The sequence below is a fragment of the Giraffa tippelskirchi genome, chromosome 4, assembly GCF_054371585.1.
Source record: "Giraffa tippelskirchi isolate mGirTip1 chromosome 4, T2T-mGirTip1v1.2.pri, whole genome shotgun sequence".
Taxonomy (NCBI): domain Eukaryota; kingdom Metazoa; phylum Chordata; class Mammalia; order Artiodactyla; family Giraffidae; genus Giraffa; species Giraffa tippelskirchi.
In genome coordinates, this window is record NC_137278.1 from 193,397,340 (window position 1) to 193,411,902 (window position 14,563).

The following is a 14,563-nucleotide window of genomic DNA, read 5'->3' on the forward strand; positions in this document are numbered from 1 at the left end:
ATTGACTACGCCAAAGCCTTTGACTGTGTGGATCACAATAAACTGTGGAAAATTCTTCAAGAGATGGGAATACCAGGCCATCTGATATGTCTCTTGAGAAACCTGTATGCAGGTCAGGAAGCAACAGTTAGAACTGGACATGGAACAACAGACTGGTTCGAAATAGGAAAAGGAGTCCGTCAAGGCTGTGTATTGTCACCCTGCTTATTTAACCTATATGCAGAGTACATCATGAGAAACGCTGGGCTGGAAGAAACACAAGCTGGAATCAAGATTGCCGAAAGAAATATCAGTAACCTCAGATATGCAGATGACACCCCTCTTATGCAGAAAGTGAAGAAGAACTGAAGAGCCTCTTGATGAAAGTGAAACAGGAGAGTGAAAAAGTTGGCTTAAAAGTCAACGTTCAGAAAACTAAGATCATGGCATCTGGTCCCATCACTTCGTGGGAAATAGATGGAGAAACAGTGGAAACAGTGTCAGACTTTATGTTTTTGGGCTCCAAAATCACTGCTGATGGTGATTGCAGCCATGAAATTAAAAGACGCTTACTCCTTGGAAGGAAGGTTATGACCAACCTAGATAGTATTTTTAAAAGCAGAGACATTACTTTGCCAACAAAGGTCCATCTAGTCAAGGCTATGGTTTTTCTAGTGGTCACGTATGGATGTGAGAGTTGGACGGTGAAGAAAGCTGAGCACTGAAGAATTGATGCTTTTGAACTGTGGTGTTGGAAAAGACTCTTGAGAGTCGCTTGGACTGCAAGGAGATCCAACCAGTGTATCCTAAAGGAGATCAGTCCTGGGTGTTCATTGGAAGGACTGATGTTGAAGCTGAAACTCCAATACTTTGGCCACATCATGTGAAAAGTTGACTCATTGGAAAAGACCCTAATGGTGGGAAGGATTGGGGGCAGGAGGAAAAGGGGGCGACAGAGGATGAGATGGTTGGATGGCATCACTAACTCGATGGACATGGGTTTGGGTAAATTCTGAAATTTGGTGATGGACAGGGAGGCATGGCTGCTGTGATTCATGGGGTCGCAAAGAATGGGACACGACTGAGCGACTGAACTGAACTGAACTGAATGATTTATTTGGATTTCTTTATGAGTGCTGTATTTTCATAAAATTTTGTTTAAGAAAAGATTCCATTTATATTAGAAAAATTAAATATTAGGAGTAAATACAATAAAAAATGAAAATGCTATGTAGAAAATTTTAAAAATTTCATAAATATTAAAAAAGATCGAAATTACTAGAGACATAGCTCTTAAGAATGCATTGAAAGATTTAATAATGTTAAATATGTGGCCTCTCCATAAAGTGTTTTGAAAGTTTAGATAAACTAATCCTAACTTTATTTTTTTCCTGGTACTTAATCATTTAATTCTAAAATATCTATGATAAGACAAAGAGCCAACAAGAGCCATGATATTTCCAAAGTTAAAGAATAAGAGAATTTGGAATGATAAATGCTAAGCTACATAGTATGAAAATAATAATTTAGACCATTTAATATTGAATCAGGGAGAGGTGAATTGACCCCTGGAACAAGAGAGAAGCATGGAAATGCATAATGAGAGTCACCAAATATGTAAAATTAGAAGAGAACTGCTATAAATCAAGCAATATCAAAACTAGAAATGGCTGGAGCTTGCATGCTCCTTCTGAAAAGACATACTTTTTGAAAATTAGCTTTATTGAGGAATGCTTGACATCCAAAACATTGTGGATATTTAAACTGTAGAATGAGCTACCCTGGAGGCTCAAATGGTAAAGAATCGGCCTGCAGTACAGAAGACCTGGGTCCGATCCCCAGGTTGGGATGGTCCCCTGGAGGAGGGCATGGAAACCCACTCCAAAATTCTTGCCTGGAGAATCCCCATGGACAGAGGAGCCTGTGGGCTACAGTCCATGCTCACAAAGAGTCAGACATGACTGAGCAACTAAGCACAGCACAAACTGTAGAATATGACGTATGACACATATTCATACCTGTGAAATTATTGAAACAGGGATGGTATGACTATTTCTGTTACTCCAAAAAATTGGCTTGTGTCTCTTCACAACCCCCTCCTTGCTGCTCTTTGCAGACCTTCAACACCACATAACCACTGATATGCTTTCTGTCACTTTAGATTGGTTTGCATTTTCTAGAAATTTATAAATGGAGAAGTATACAGTATGTACTTTTTCTGACTTCTTTCGCTCAGCATCATTATTTAGATATTCATTCATGTTATTGGATATCAATAGTTCATTCTTTTTCTTTGCTGAGTAACATTCTGCTGTACAGATATACCACCTTTGGTTTATCCAGACATCGCTGTTGTAGTATTGGGGGAGGTCTTCAAGAGGTCATAACTACTAGTTGACACACAAACAGCATCATGCAACTGGAAGCTCCTCTGTCCTTGGAATGTACACCGGCACACTGTTCCCAAAGTAGGAGCCATTTCATTTTCAAGGATGCAGATCTGAGAGAGCGATGGGTTGTTGAGAGCATCTTGACAGTATACATGCCTGAACCCACTTAGAGCCCATTAATACATTTTTGAAATTTTTTGGAGTGATAGCAAGAAACACCAACATTAAGAAGAAACAAAGAGATCAAATGAACAACCTGATCTTCCACTTTACAGGACCTCTAAAAGAAGAACAAAGGCCAAAGGTAATCAATGGAAGGAAATAACAGATTGAAGGAGAAATAAATGGAGATAGAAAAACAATATAAAAGATCAAGAAAACTAAGAGCAAACAGAAAACATCAAAAAATACACTATAAATCATATTCCTAAGCATATTTATATAGCATATAGTAGTGGTATCACTGCATTAGACTGTAGGCACGTTGACAACCGGGCACTTGAAAGGTGTGTGCTGTACTGTGCTGTGCTGAGTCGCTCAGTCGTGTCCGACTCCTTGTGACCCCAGGGACTGTGGCTTGCCAGGCTCCCCTGTCCATGGGGTTTCTCCAGGCAAGAATACTAGAGTGGGTTGCCGTGCCCTCTTCTACGGGATCTTTCTAATCCAGAGAGTGAACCCAGGTCTCCCACATTGTAGGCAGACTCTTTACTATCTGCGCCACCAGGGAAGCCCTGAAATATGGGTATTCAAATTTGACTTTAATTAGTTAAAACTACTGAAGGTGAAACTCCAATACTTTGGAAAAAGGTTAATTTCCAGGTGATTCAGTGGTAAGGACTCCATCCTCTCACTGCTGATGGCCCAAGTTGAATACCTGTTTTGGGAAGTAAGACCCACAAAGTATTAGGTGAGCCAAAAACCTTTTTTTTGACAGGAATCAAATCTTTTACATGTATAATAAATAAAGGGACCATATGTAGTTTTTACAGATATTAAGCAGATAAAAAGCAATATTATGAATACACTTTAGTGTCTATATAAAATAGAAAAATCCTAAAATACAAATTACCAAAATAAAGCACAGCAAATAGAAATCTGAGTAAACCTAACCTATATTGTAGAGACATTAAGTTCATTAAGTTCATAAACCTTTCTACAAAATAGTTCTAGATGCTCAGATGGCATTGGTAGTGAATAATAATACTTAAAAATGTAGCGGTACTCTTTCACAAAGTTTCAGGTAAAAGAAAAAGACAAATACTTCCTAATAATAGCTTTTGTAACAACCTGTCAAGTACATAACATAACTGAAAACTCAGTTAAAGCTCTTTGTGAATGTAGATGAAGAAAAATAGCTTAATCTAGATATAGCATATGCATTGATTTTTTTTAAAAAATGGACAACACAGATGATCACTGTAATTTTACTTCAGAAGTGCAAGATTGGTTTTATATTGGTTTAATGGAAGAAATAAAGGTAATTTACTTGATAATCATTATGCAATTAAAACATTTACCATTCGAACTGATGGAAAATAATACAAATGTAACATCAACATCAATTGATTATAAAATTTGTTTGAAAAATGAGAATATTATGGTTTCATATGAGAAACATAAGATGAAAAAAACCTTAAGATAAATCTCATATTTAAGGATGAAATATTGAAATCTCTTCCTTGACTAAGAAGAGTTAGATACAGAACCTTTACTGTACTTTCTATTCAACTTTGGAAGTTAAATTGTAGCTTATGAAAATAAGTCAAGAAAAAAAATAATTGCACCTAGAAAAAGGACATGAACAGCTGCTGTATAAAAATATGCAAATCTCATATAAAATCCATAAGAATAAATATTTGAAATGATGGAATTAATACAAAATTCAGAGAAATTATTGACTATAAGACCAACATGTAAACCTCAATGTATTACTCTTTACTGAAAAAATTACTAAAATGTTTAAACTAAGAGTGTCATTTACAGAATCATGAGTATGAAACACCCATGTATATTTAATATCTCAAAATGGAGAAACACAAAATCTGACAGGGAAAAGTTACAGAAAACCTACGTCATGGAAGGTAAAGCATATTGACTGAAACAGCCAATATAGTAAAGATGACTCTCTTTACAAATTATTTTAAATATTAAATGCAGTCCCAAGAAGTTTTTTAAAAGATTTATTGAGGTACATTTTACACATCATAAAATCCATCCTTTTAAACTGTATAAATCAGTGATTTTAAATATGTTCACAGTTTACAACCATCACCACTATCAAAATCTAGAAAATATTCATCACTGATCAAGTAGCAGCCATCTCCTTTCTCATCTCCCCATACCTCTTGATAATTGCTAAACTACTTTTGTCTTTGTTCTCACATATCAAATTTTTTTGATATTTCTTGTAAAGTGACTCAGAAAATATGACATTTTAGAAAGTTTGAAAGCCATAAACATATTGTCGAGTAAAAAAGGCCAGACACAAAAGGAGTGATGTCTATACTTTTTGGTGTGCCTATTATATTTCAACAGCTAGCATTGAAACATGTATATTATCATCTGTGAAACAGAGCACCATTCCATGTTCGATGCATGAGACAAATGCTCAGGGCTGGGGCAATGGGATGACCCAGAGGGATGGGATGGGGAGGGAGGTGGGAGGGGGGTTCAGGATGGGGAACAAATGTAAACCCATGGCTGATTCATGTCAATGTATGGCAAAAACCACTACAATATTGTAAAGTAATTAGCCCCCAACTAAAATAAATAAATTTATTTAAAAAAATTAATTTATTTTTTATTGAAGGATAATTGCTTTACCGAATTTTGCTATTTTCTTTCAACAGTTTTTGAAAAGAGTATTAGAACCAATAACATAATTCATTTCAAAATTTATGTAATCATAACATTATTTCTTTTTCACCAAAGATAAAATTACTTAACAGCATCCAAACTCACCTTTTAATTCTCAAGCTTATGCTTGCAATTATATGGATTTGGAATCTGACAGTCTTCTGATTTTATGCCCGATTGGAACAGTACAGCACAGTTACGTTCACCAGGTGAATAGTCTGTTATACTATTATGAAAAAAAAAAAAGCATAATTCTGTTATAGTCTATGAAGACAACTCATGAAACAATAGTATTTCTATGTAACTGTAATAAAAGATATTTAGAAAATGGGAAATGATGTTTTTAATAAAATTTCAGTAAGAGTTTGTTACTCGGAAAATGGGCTACAGAGTAGCCTATTTTTGAACATTTATATCAACATTTTATTAACTTTTAACATCTTCTTCAGCTTTCTATCATTCAATGAAAACAAACATATTCATATATGAATATTTCTTCTTTGTATTTTTCCTCCTCTATATAGCATTCATTTTAAAAACTTACTGTAGTTTGAAAGTTGAACCATTTAGCCACATCCATGGATGACCACGGCCTTCACGCAAGACTGGAATCCATGATATAATTGGCAGGGACATCAGAAATTTCTAGCCCAAAAAAAAGAATTTTCACTTAAATATCATTATGAAATATGTTTATTAATTTTAAAAATGCAAGTCAGAGGATGCATTCTTTCATAGGATCTTTAGTTCTTTGAACAAAATGAGTACGTTAGATTCTACATCTAGTACTATAATACATAAAAGTTGACTACACCAAAGCCTTTGACTGTGTGGATCAAGGGAAATTGGTATTTCTTACCTGTATTACCTGCCTCCTGAGAAATCTGTATGCAGGTCAAGTAGTGACAGTTAGAACCAGACATGGAACAATGGACTGGTTCCAAATTGGGGAAGGAGTACATGAAGTCTGTATATTGTCACCCTGCTTATATAACTTGTATACAGAGTTAGTTAGGTAGTTCAGTTGCTCAGTCGTGTCCGACTCTTTGCGACCCCGTGAATCGCAGCACACCAGGCCTGCCCATCACCAACTCCCGGAGTTTACCCATGTGAAATGGCAAGCTGGATGAAGCACAAGCTGGAATCAAGATTGCTGGGAGAAATCTCAATAACCTCAGATATGCAGATGACTCCACCCTTATGGCAGAAAGCGAAGAACAACTAATAGCCTCTTGATGAAAGTGAAAGAGGAGAGTGAAAAAGCTGTCTTGAAACTCAACATTTGAAAAACAAAGATCATAGCATCTGGTCCTATCAGTTCATGGCAAATAGTCGGAAAAACAATGGAAACAGTTACAGACTTTTTTTTCTTGGGTTCCAAAATCACTGCAGATGGTGGCTGCAGCCCTGAAATTAAAAGATACTTAATCCTTGGAAGAAAAGCTATGACCAACCTAGACAGCCTATTAAAAGCAGGGACATTGCTGACAAAAGTCCGTCTAGTCAAAGCTCTGATTTTTCCAGTAGGCATGTATGGATGTGAGAGTTGAACCATAAGGAAAGCTGAGTGTGAAGAACTGATGCTTTTGGTCTGTGATGTTGGAGAAGACTTTGAGAATCCCCTGGACTAAAAGGAGGTCGAACAGCCAATCCTAAAGGAAATCAGTCCTGAATATTCACTGGAAGGACTGATGCTGAAACTGAAACTCCAATACTTTGGCCACCTGATGCAAAGAAGTGACTCATTTGCAAAGACCCTGATGCTGGGAAAGATTGAAGGCAGGAGGAGAAGGGGATGACACAGGATGAGATGGTTGAATGGCATCACCAGCAAAATGTACATGAGTTTGAGCAAGCTCCGGGCGTTGGTGATGGACAGGGAAGCCTGGCGTACTGCCGTCCATGGGGTCTCAGAGTTGAACATGACTGAGGGACTGAACTGAACTGAACTTAGTTCTTTGAATAGAATGAGTATGTTAAACTCTAAATGTAAAACTAAAATCATAAAAGTTGAAAGTTGGAATTTTTAATGTTGCCATAAATATTAACCATGTCTGTACTTCTGATTCAAAATTAATTCAAACATTTATACTTATCAGTTTCACTGTTTTCTAATGTTAATAAGGAAAATTCTTTTTTATTTTTTGAGGACCATTTAATAAAGGGAGTATTTACAAAGCCATGAATTAGTTGTAGAGATCCCACAAAAGAATATACTTAGTATACCAACTTGGGGATATTGACAACTGTGAATTGTATCTAACATTAAACCTGAGGGATAAGAAGGTGGAGTAACTGAATAGAATACATGCAGTAAGGAAAATTCTGATTCATGTAATTTAGTTTTTACTTTTGTCAAAACTAACCTAACAAGACTTTAAATAAGTTTTAAGATTCTGTGATGTTCTTTTTCTGGATACTGTGAGTATGTCATTGAATTTCTCTACTATTATATGTTCATCAGAATTTCAGTTTTAGAAGAAAATTAAGGGAATGAAGTTGAGAAAATAAGTGACATGAGAGTCGAAGATTTGGTGTTCTGAGTCTACACCATTCTTTGACTAGATACACCCCAAAGCTATCAATTTCTATGGAATCCAGTGGACGAGACAAGGGGTCAATCATTTCTCTCTGTTACTCCCTGCTCAGTTCAGCTGTAGACTCAGGAACTAATGAAAGACACAGGAAAGGAGAACCCTACATGGCGGGAAGAGAGAAGTGAAGAGGTTTGAGACTATCCAGCAGCCCCAATCCTCTGTAATCTCTAATCACTTCTCCATGATGAGAGAACAAGGTGGGAGGTGCGGGAGCAATGATTACCGGCATCCTGTATCCTCCCCACCAACAGATGAAAGTGACCTAGGCCTCTTACTTCCCAGCGCCCAATACCTAACCTAACTGTTGGAGGTGGCATGGGTAAAGCATTCCTCCTGCGTTGGGAGAATCGTGTAGGTAACACAGGTGAGCCTTACAAGGTGATCCATCAGAACACCTGCTATCAAGGAGCAGAAGAACTGGAATTTACCAAACGTGTCTTAATGGTTTTAAAATGAAAATAAGGTATCATAAAGTCATATTCCATTGTTTAATGGAATATTAACAGAACTTAAGCAAACAACAAATATGTACAAAAACACAGTTAATTCTAACAAATATAATATCGACTAAATCAAGCCTTAATAAAATGTTGGAAACATTTAATATCTTACCATTTCCTCTTCATTATCTATGTAAAGCAGAGTAGAATTCTTAGTAGTGCAGGACATCAAACTCCCATTCCATGTTTCTTTTTCCAAACTAATAGAATAGCAATTGTTGTAATATGCAAACCACTCTTTTGGACAATGACCCCAATGAAATTCTGGAGAATGATTATGAATTAGTATTCAAAGGCAATTTGAATTTTAAAAAACAGAAGTTAACTTACATGTATGCCTAACTATAAAAATATATGTGTGTATATATATATGCATATATATATATGAAACATAGCAATGGACGCTCAAGGCTGGTACATATAAAACAAATCTCACTCATACATTCATAGTGTCAGTCTCTGATACCCCAATTTATTTCTCCATATAAAGCAAACATATAAAAATATCTCCTCTTTACATGTCCTAAAAATCAAGAAATGAAACATCTATTTTAGAGAACCCAAATTATTTCTTTTACCTTATTACAGCAGGCGAAAATTGGAGTCAGTTGCCAAAAATGGATATGGTGATCATATTGTTGCATAGGGAAAAGCATTCTCCCATAATCATTATTTAGGCATGTTTGTTGTCCAATTTTGTAATTTATATTTAACTAAGATGTGCAAAACATATACTTTAAAAACAAAATTGTTAAAAATCAAAGACTTAAATAAATGGATGGAAAGATATATCATATTTCCTTTATGTCACATGTGAAAATTAACTGAAAATGGATGAAGTATAAACATGAAGAAGTAAAAAGAATGCTTTAGATAACATAGGTGAAAGTTGTGATCCTGAATTAGGCAATGGTTTCTTAGACATGATACTAAAAACCTCTGTTTTAGAATAACAATATTTTTTATCTCTCATAGCAGGATAAAATTAGAGTCAATTGCCTATAATGGATAAGGTGATCATATTGTTGAATAGGGAGAAAGCCTCTCTTATGATCATTATTTAGGAATATTTGCTGCCTGATTTTATAATTTATGTTCTACCCCAAAATCTATTTCTATCTTCACTAGCCTAAGAGAGAGACAAAATGCAAAGTATATTTATATTAGAAGTTTGAAATCATTATGTACCTTTCTGCAGTCTTGCTATTGGAGAGGACTTATTCTGTTCTGATATTTGAGTACCTAGAACAAAATGGAAGTAATCTTTTAAAATATTAACATTGATTTAAATAAATCACAATAATTATAGTTTTTAGTTTAAACATGGTGTTTTTAGGATTTAGGATGATCTGGATAAAATTGCTTTAAGAATAATTAATGAGGCAATGAAGACTGCTGCTGCTGGTGCTGCTAAGTCGTGTGAGTTGTGTCCGACTCTGTGCGACCCCATAGATGGCAGCCCACCAGGCTCCTCTGTCCTGGGGGGTGTATATTTCAAAAACCTTACAGAAGAGACTCCATCACCTCTTACAATACTTGATTCAAGCAATCTCAAGAATTAATTTGTTTTTCTCAATAAGGTGTTTAAGTTTCCTAAAGTATATCTTTGAGTTATGAAATCAGAAAATATCTGTGTATATATTTAATTTTCCCTACAATCATTCTGTAATTTATACTTTGCACAAGCTCAGAATAACCATTCAATACTTAGGCTAATTGCACACATTAAAATAAGAGTTCTATTACATAATAACATGAAATTTTAGAGGCACTGACGATCATTAAAATGAAAAGTTCAATCATAATCTTTCAAAACTTGACTTACGTGGAATAAACGTTATCACTCTCACTATAGTATACATCAAGACAAAACAGATGATTCCCAGGATCACAACAATGAGCTTCTCTCGAGCTGACGGTGAATCTGCAGGGAGAGAAAAGGAAACACTGAGAAAGGAGTGATGGAGACAGTTATTTTAAAAGAACAAAGATCCCACATCCGTGAGAACTCAAAGACATCAACTTGGACCCCAAAACAATATCTACCATTGCAATCCTCCTCCCAGAATATACCATTCCTTTTTCAGTGAATATAAGGCTTCACAAGTTGTAGATCAAAGACTACAAATTACAGCAATGCCTGGGTAGGTAGTCCTATAGGAGGGCACGGCACCCTTCTCCAGTATTCATGCCTGGAGAATCCCCATGGACAGAGGAGCCTGGTGGGCTACAGTCCATGGGGTTGCAAAGAGTCAGACACAACTGAGCAACTAAGCACAGCACAGCACATATGTCATACTAGAATATTGTATTTCAAACTCCAGCTTTAAGCCTCATTAATAAAAGCATGTAAGCAGGTAAATGCTTTACACTTGCAGTGGTAGTTCCTGTCATTCCATTGACATAACAAAAGGCATTTTGAAAGTTTAATTCCACGTAGGTTTTCCTCCTGCTCAGCTGCTAAAATTGATCTTTTCACGATCTTACCTCTCATTTGCTCTCTCCTGCTGTCCTTATCCAGACTTGGTTCTGAGTAGCTTTCCTTTTGGTTCTTCATCTCCGTGGCTGTTTAATGTCAAGGATGGTGCTCTATGGAAACTTTACATAAGTAGTTGATAAATGGTGTATAAAATCACAAGAAGCCTTGCAGAGTTAAACTGGGTGATGTGTGAGATCAGTTAACAGCACTCATTTAGCAGCTGAGCAAATCCAAGTCTGGTTCTCATTTCAGTAGACCTTTAGACAACTGTTTCATGATAGAGTAAGTAGTTTTAAAAATAGCATTTGGTGTTTAATAGCCAAGAGTGGTGGGCATGGGTGGGAGGTGAGAGGGAGATTCAAGAAGGAGGTGACATATGTACACCTACGGTTAATTCATGCTGATGTATGACAGAAATCAAACCAATATTGTAAACCAGTCATCAATCAGTTAAAAACAAATAAATATAAAAAATATATAATATTCTCTGTTTGACATAAACATTGCTTATTTATTGGAACAATGAAAATTAGTAGAGTAATGAAAAAGTTCATGAATAGTAATATCCTGATCAATTGAAAGTCAAATTTCACAGAAACACTTTAAAACTGTTATAATAACTTTGTTCAAATTAAAAGTCCATATTGGAAAAAAATGCACCAATTATATAGATAAGTTTAAAATCCATTAAAAGTTAAAGACAGCTTTCTAAAGGTGAAGGAACAGCAGTATTGGCATATATGGTACATTCTGCACTAAACTACTTTAATTGGGACATTCATTTATGAAAAGGGAATGAGATGATATCAAATAATTCTCTTTTGAGTGATTGTGGAACTCTAAGAAATCATTAAAAAAATTGAAGAAATATTTTACATGGTAAAAATGATACATGACATATTAAATTCTCCAAAACTTTTTATCATATAAAGGCAAAATGATGTTAAAATGTCATTAAATAAACACTTATTTTACATGAGTAATTGACAATTGACAATGGCTAAGATATGAAATCATAAAATGATAAGAAAAAGCATACATCATTTATGGAAGAACAATGCTGGTACAAACTTCCAGGAAGATCCTGAGGCTGTTAAGTCAATGAGGGTAGCTTTAGTTGTATCAGCAATTATAATAAGTCAATAATGTGCCTTAATAATTCAGTCAATGGATTCTGTAGTCTGTGTAATCTACAATTAATTCTGGTTTTGAAATTTACAATGTATGACCTTTAAAAGTTATTTAGCAAACAAGTTTACTCATCTGAAATGAGAATGAAAATAAGTATGATATAAAGCATGTAAAACACCTGATATTAAATTTGACTTTTATTTGATTTCTTATTTTAATACAATTGCCATGGTATTATTCACATCAGACAATATAATCTGTTAGACAGAAATCTCCATTTTAGTATGATTTATCTTTTATCAGTATTATGGTCAAGTTTTTATAAAGCATTTGATTGTATATAATTGAGTTAATCCAGCATTTTACTGGAGGTACCACACTGTGATTTTTATTTTAACTAGATCTGTGAAGGATTCTATTAGCCATTCACAGTTCTACGAATCCATTTTAAGAATCTATTTTTAAGGGCTGAGTTAAATATTTAATAATATATCTAATTATATGTCTACAGATGACAAAATACAATGTTAACTGTTCCTTGTCCTGATGCTCATGATACTTCACTTTAAATTGATTGATTAACAAACTCAGTTATACATGTATGTATTCACTTGAATAATGTCTGCAGGCAAGAATTTGAACAGTTTAAGAAATCTTCCCAAACACTTCATATTTTATTCTTACTTTCTCCCAAAATTAAAATATCAAAATATCGAATACAGATACCAGTATCTCTTTAATTGGTTTGCTTAGCAATTGTCCCTAAGTCGAACCACACTGGCATTTGTAATCTCCTGCTAAATGAGATGAGGAATTAGGAAGGAGAGGGAAACACATACCTTCTGCAGGCCAGAGTCCTGCCTCTTCTCATGAGTGGCCAGGTTACTGCGATAATCAAACAATGTCTGTGGTCTTCACAGACTGTCCTGTGAAGGCCCCGAGTGAAGCAATAGTGGAAAAAGTACATTTCTCATCACCGTGTCACTGAAACAGGAAATTCTTACACCTGGGTATTTTGAAGACAGTTTATCTCATCACACAGCTCCAGAATATAGGAGACTTTGGATATGCAGTGTATCAGTTAGTTTGTCCTTTGGCGAGTACCTCTGAGAATTCATTTCACTTTCTAAAAGATATCGGGAGGCAAAGGACATGATCACCATGCCGTTAACTAGCTTTCATTTCATTCGTCAATGCCGAACGCTTACGCCTTGTCAAGAGTAACTTCAATGTTTAAGTTTTACTTTTAGATAAGCTTGCTAAATCTAGGCATTATTTATTTCTTTTCCTTATAATCTCATTGTGTCATTTCTATTATAATGGAGGAAACCATAATTCCATTAACAGTAAATATTTAAGGATACTTGGCCCTAATTCAGAAGAGTTACTTCCGGGAGAAATAACAATAACCTCAGATATGCAGATGACGCCACCCTTATGGCAGAAAGTGAAGAAAAACTAAAGAGCCTCTTGATGAAAGTGAAAGAGGAGAGTGAAAAAGTTGGCTTCAAGCTCAACATTCAGAAAACTAAGATCATGGCATCCGGTCCCATCACTTCATGGCAGATAGATGGGGAAACAGTGGAAACAGTAGCTGATTTTATTTTTCTGGGCTTCAAAATCACAGCAGATGGTCATGGCAGTCATGAAATCAAAAGATGCTTACTCCTTGGAAAGAAAGTTATGTCCAACTTAGACAGCATATTAAAAAGCAGAGACATTACTTTGTCAACAAAGGCCCGTCTAGTCAAGGCTATGGGTTTTCCAGTGGTCATCTATGGATGTGAGATTTGGATGATAAAGAAAGCTGAGCACAGAAGAATTGATGCTTTTGAACTGTGGTGTTGAAGACTCTTGAGAGTCCCTTGGACTGGGAGGAGATCCAACCAGTCCATCCTAAAGGAGATCAGTCCTGGGTGTTCATTGGAAGGACTGATGTTGAAGCCGAAGCTCCAATACTTTGGCCACCTGATGTGAAGAGCTGACTCATTTGAAAAGACCCTGATGCTAGGAAAGATTGAGGTCAGGAGGAGAAAGGGGTGATAGAGGATGAGATGGTTGGATGGCAGGAAGAGAAAGGGATGACAGAGGATGAGATGGTTGGATGGCATCATCGACTCGATGGACATGGGTTTAGGTGGACTCTGGGAGTTGGTGATGGACATGGAGGCCTGGCGTGCTGCTGTTCATAGGGTCGCAAAGAGTCAGACACGATTGAACGACAGAACTGAACTACATTTTAAACTTTATTTTAACCGTCACCTAATTTTTAGCTTTCTAAAATCTAGAAAAAAGAAATGTAAATCTGTAGTTATATACCAGTTTATTGTTGTTGTTCAGTCATGAAGCTGTGTCTGACTCTTTGTGACCCTGTGGGCTGCAGCAGGCAAAGCTTCCCTGAGTTTGCTCAAATTCACGTCCATTGAGGGGCTTCTCTGGCTCAGATGATGAAGAATCTGCCTGTGATGCAACAGACCCGGGTTCAGTCCCTGGGTGAGGAAGATCCCCTGGAGAAAGAAATGGCAACCCACTCCAGTATTCTTGCCTGGAAAATTCCATGGAGAGAGGAGCCTAGCAGGCTACCTTCCATGAGGTCACCGAGTCGGACATAACTGAAGAGACTGAGCATGC

At 36.0% G+C, this 14,563-nt stretch overlaps 1 protein-coding gene across 3 annotated transcripts; it reads right to left on the bottom strand.

Moving 5' to 3' along the window:
- Positions 1-1,683: 1,683 nt before the first annotated feature.
- Positions 1,684-12,918, bottom strand: LOC145544502 (NKG2-A/NKG2-B type II integral membrane protein-like). Of its 3 annotated transcripts, XR_014081459.1 has the most exons (9): positions 12,772-12,915; positions 10,810-10,920; positions 10,148-10,246; positions 9,511-9,564; positions 8,435-8,586; positions 5,770-5,870; positions 5,331-5,451; positions 3,046-3,243; positions 1,684-1,858 (listed from the first exon to the last, which is right to left on the bottom strand). XR_014081459.1 is itself a non-coding variant. In XM_081587420.1 (8 exons), the coding sequence occupies exons 2-7, from the start codon at positions 10,877-10,879 to the stop codon at positions 5,334-5,336; spliced, it is 594 nt and encodes a 197-aa protein (XP_081443546.1). In that variant the 5' UTR covers positions 10,880-11,068; positions 12,772-12,918; the 3' UTR covers positions 2,563-3,243; positions 5,331-5,333. The 3 variants fall into 3 exon arrangements, 2 of the variants coding, with proteins under 2 accessions (XP_081443546.1, XP_081443545.1); XM_081587420.1 differs by lacking the exon at positions 1,684-1,858 and having other exon boundaries at positions 2,563-3,243; positions 10,810-11,068; positions 12,772-12,918; XM_081587419.1 differs by lacking the exon at positions 1,684-1,858 and having other exon boundaries at positions 2,563-3,243.
- Between the last annotated feature and the right edge of the window lie 1,645 nt (positions 12,919-14,563).

What these genes read in the sequence shown, in the direction of transcription:
- LOC145544502 (XM_081587420.1), bottom strand. Translation starts at nt 10,879, where the DNA reads ATGAAGAACCAAAAGGAAAGCTACTCAGAACCAAGTCTGGATAAGGAC. An exon ending in AGTGATAACGTTTATTCCAC is followed by an intron (nt 9,565 to 10,147) that starts GTAAGTCAAGTT and finishes ATTTTGTTCTAG; the next exon opens with GTACTCAAATATCAGAACAG. An exon ending in AATAGCAAGACTGCAGAAAG is followed by an intron (nt 8,587 to 9,510) that starts GTACATAATGAT and finishes ATCATTCTCCAG; the next exon opens with AATTTCATTGGGGTCATTGT.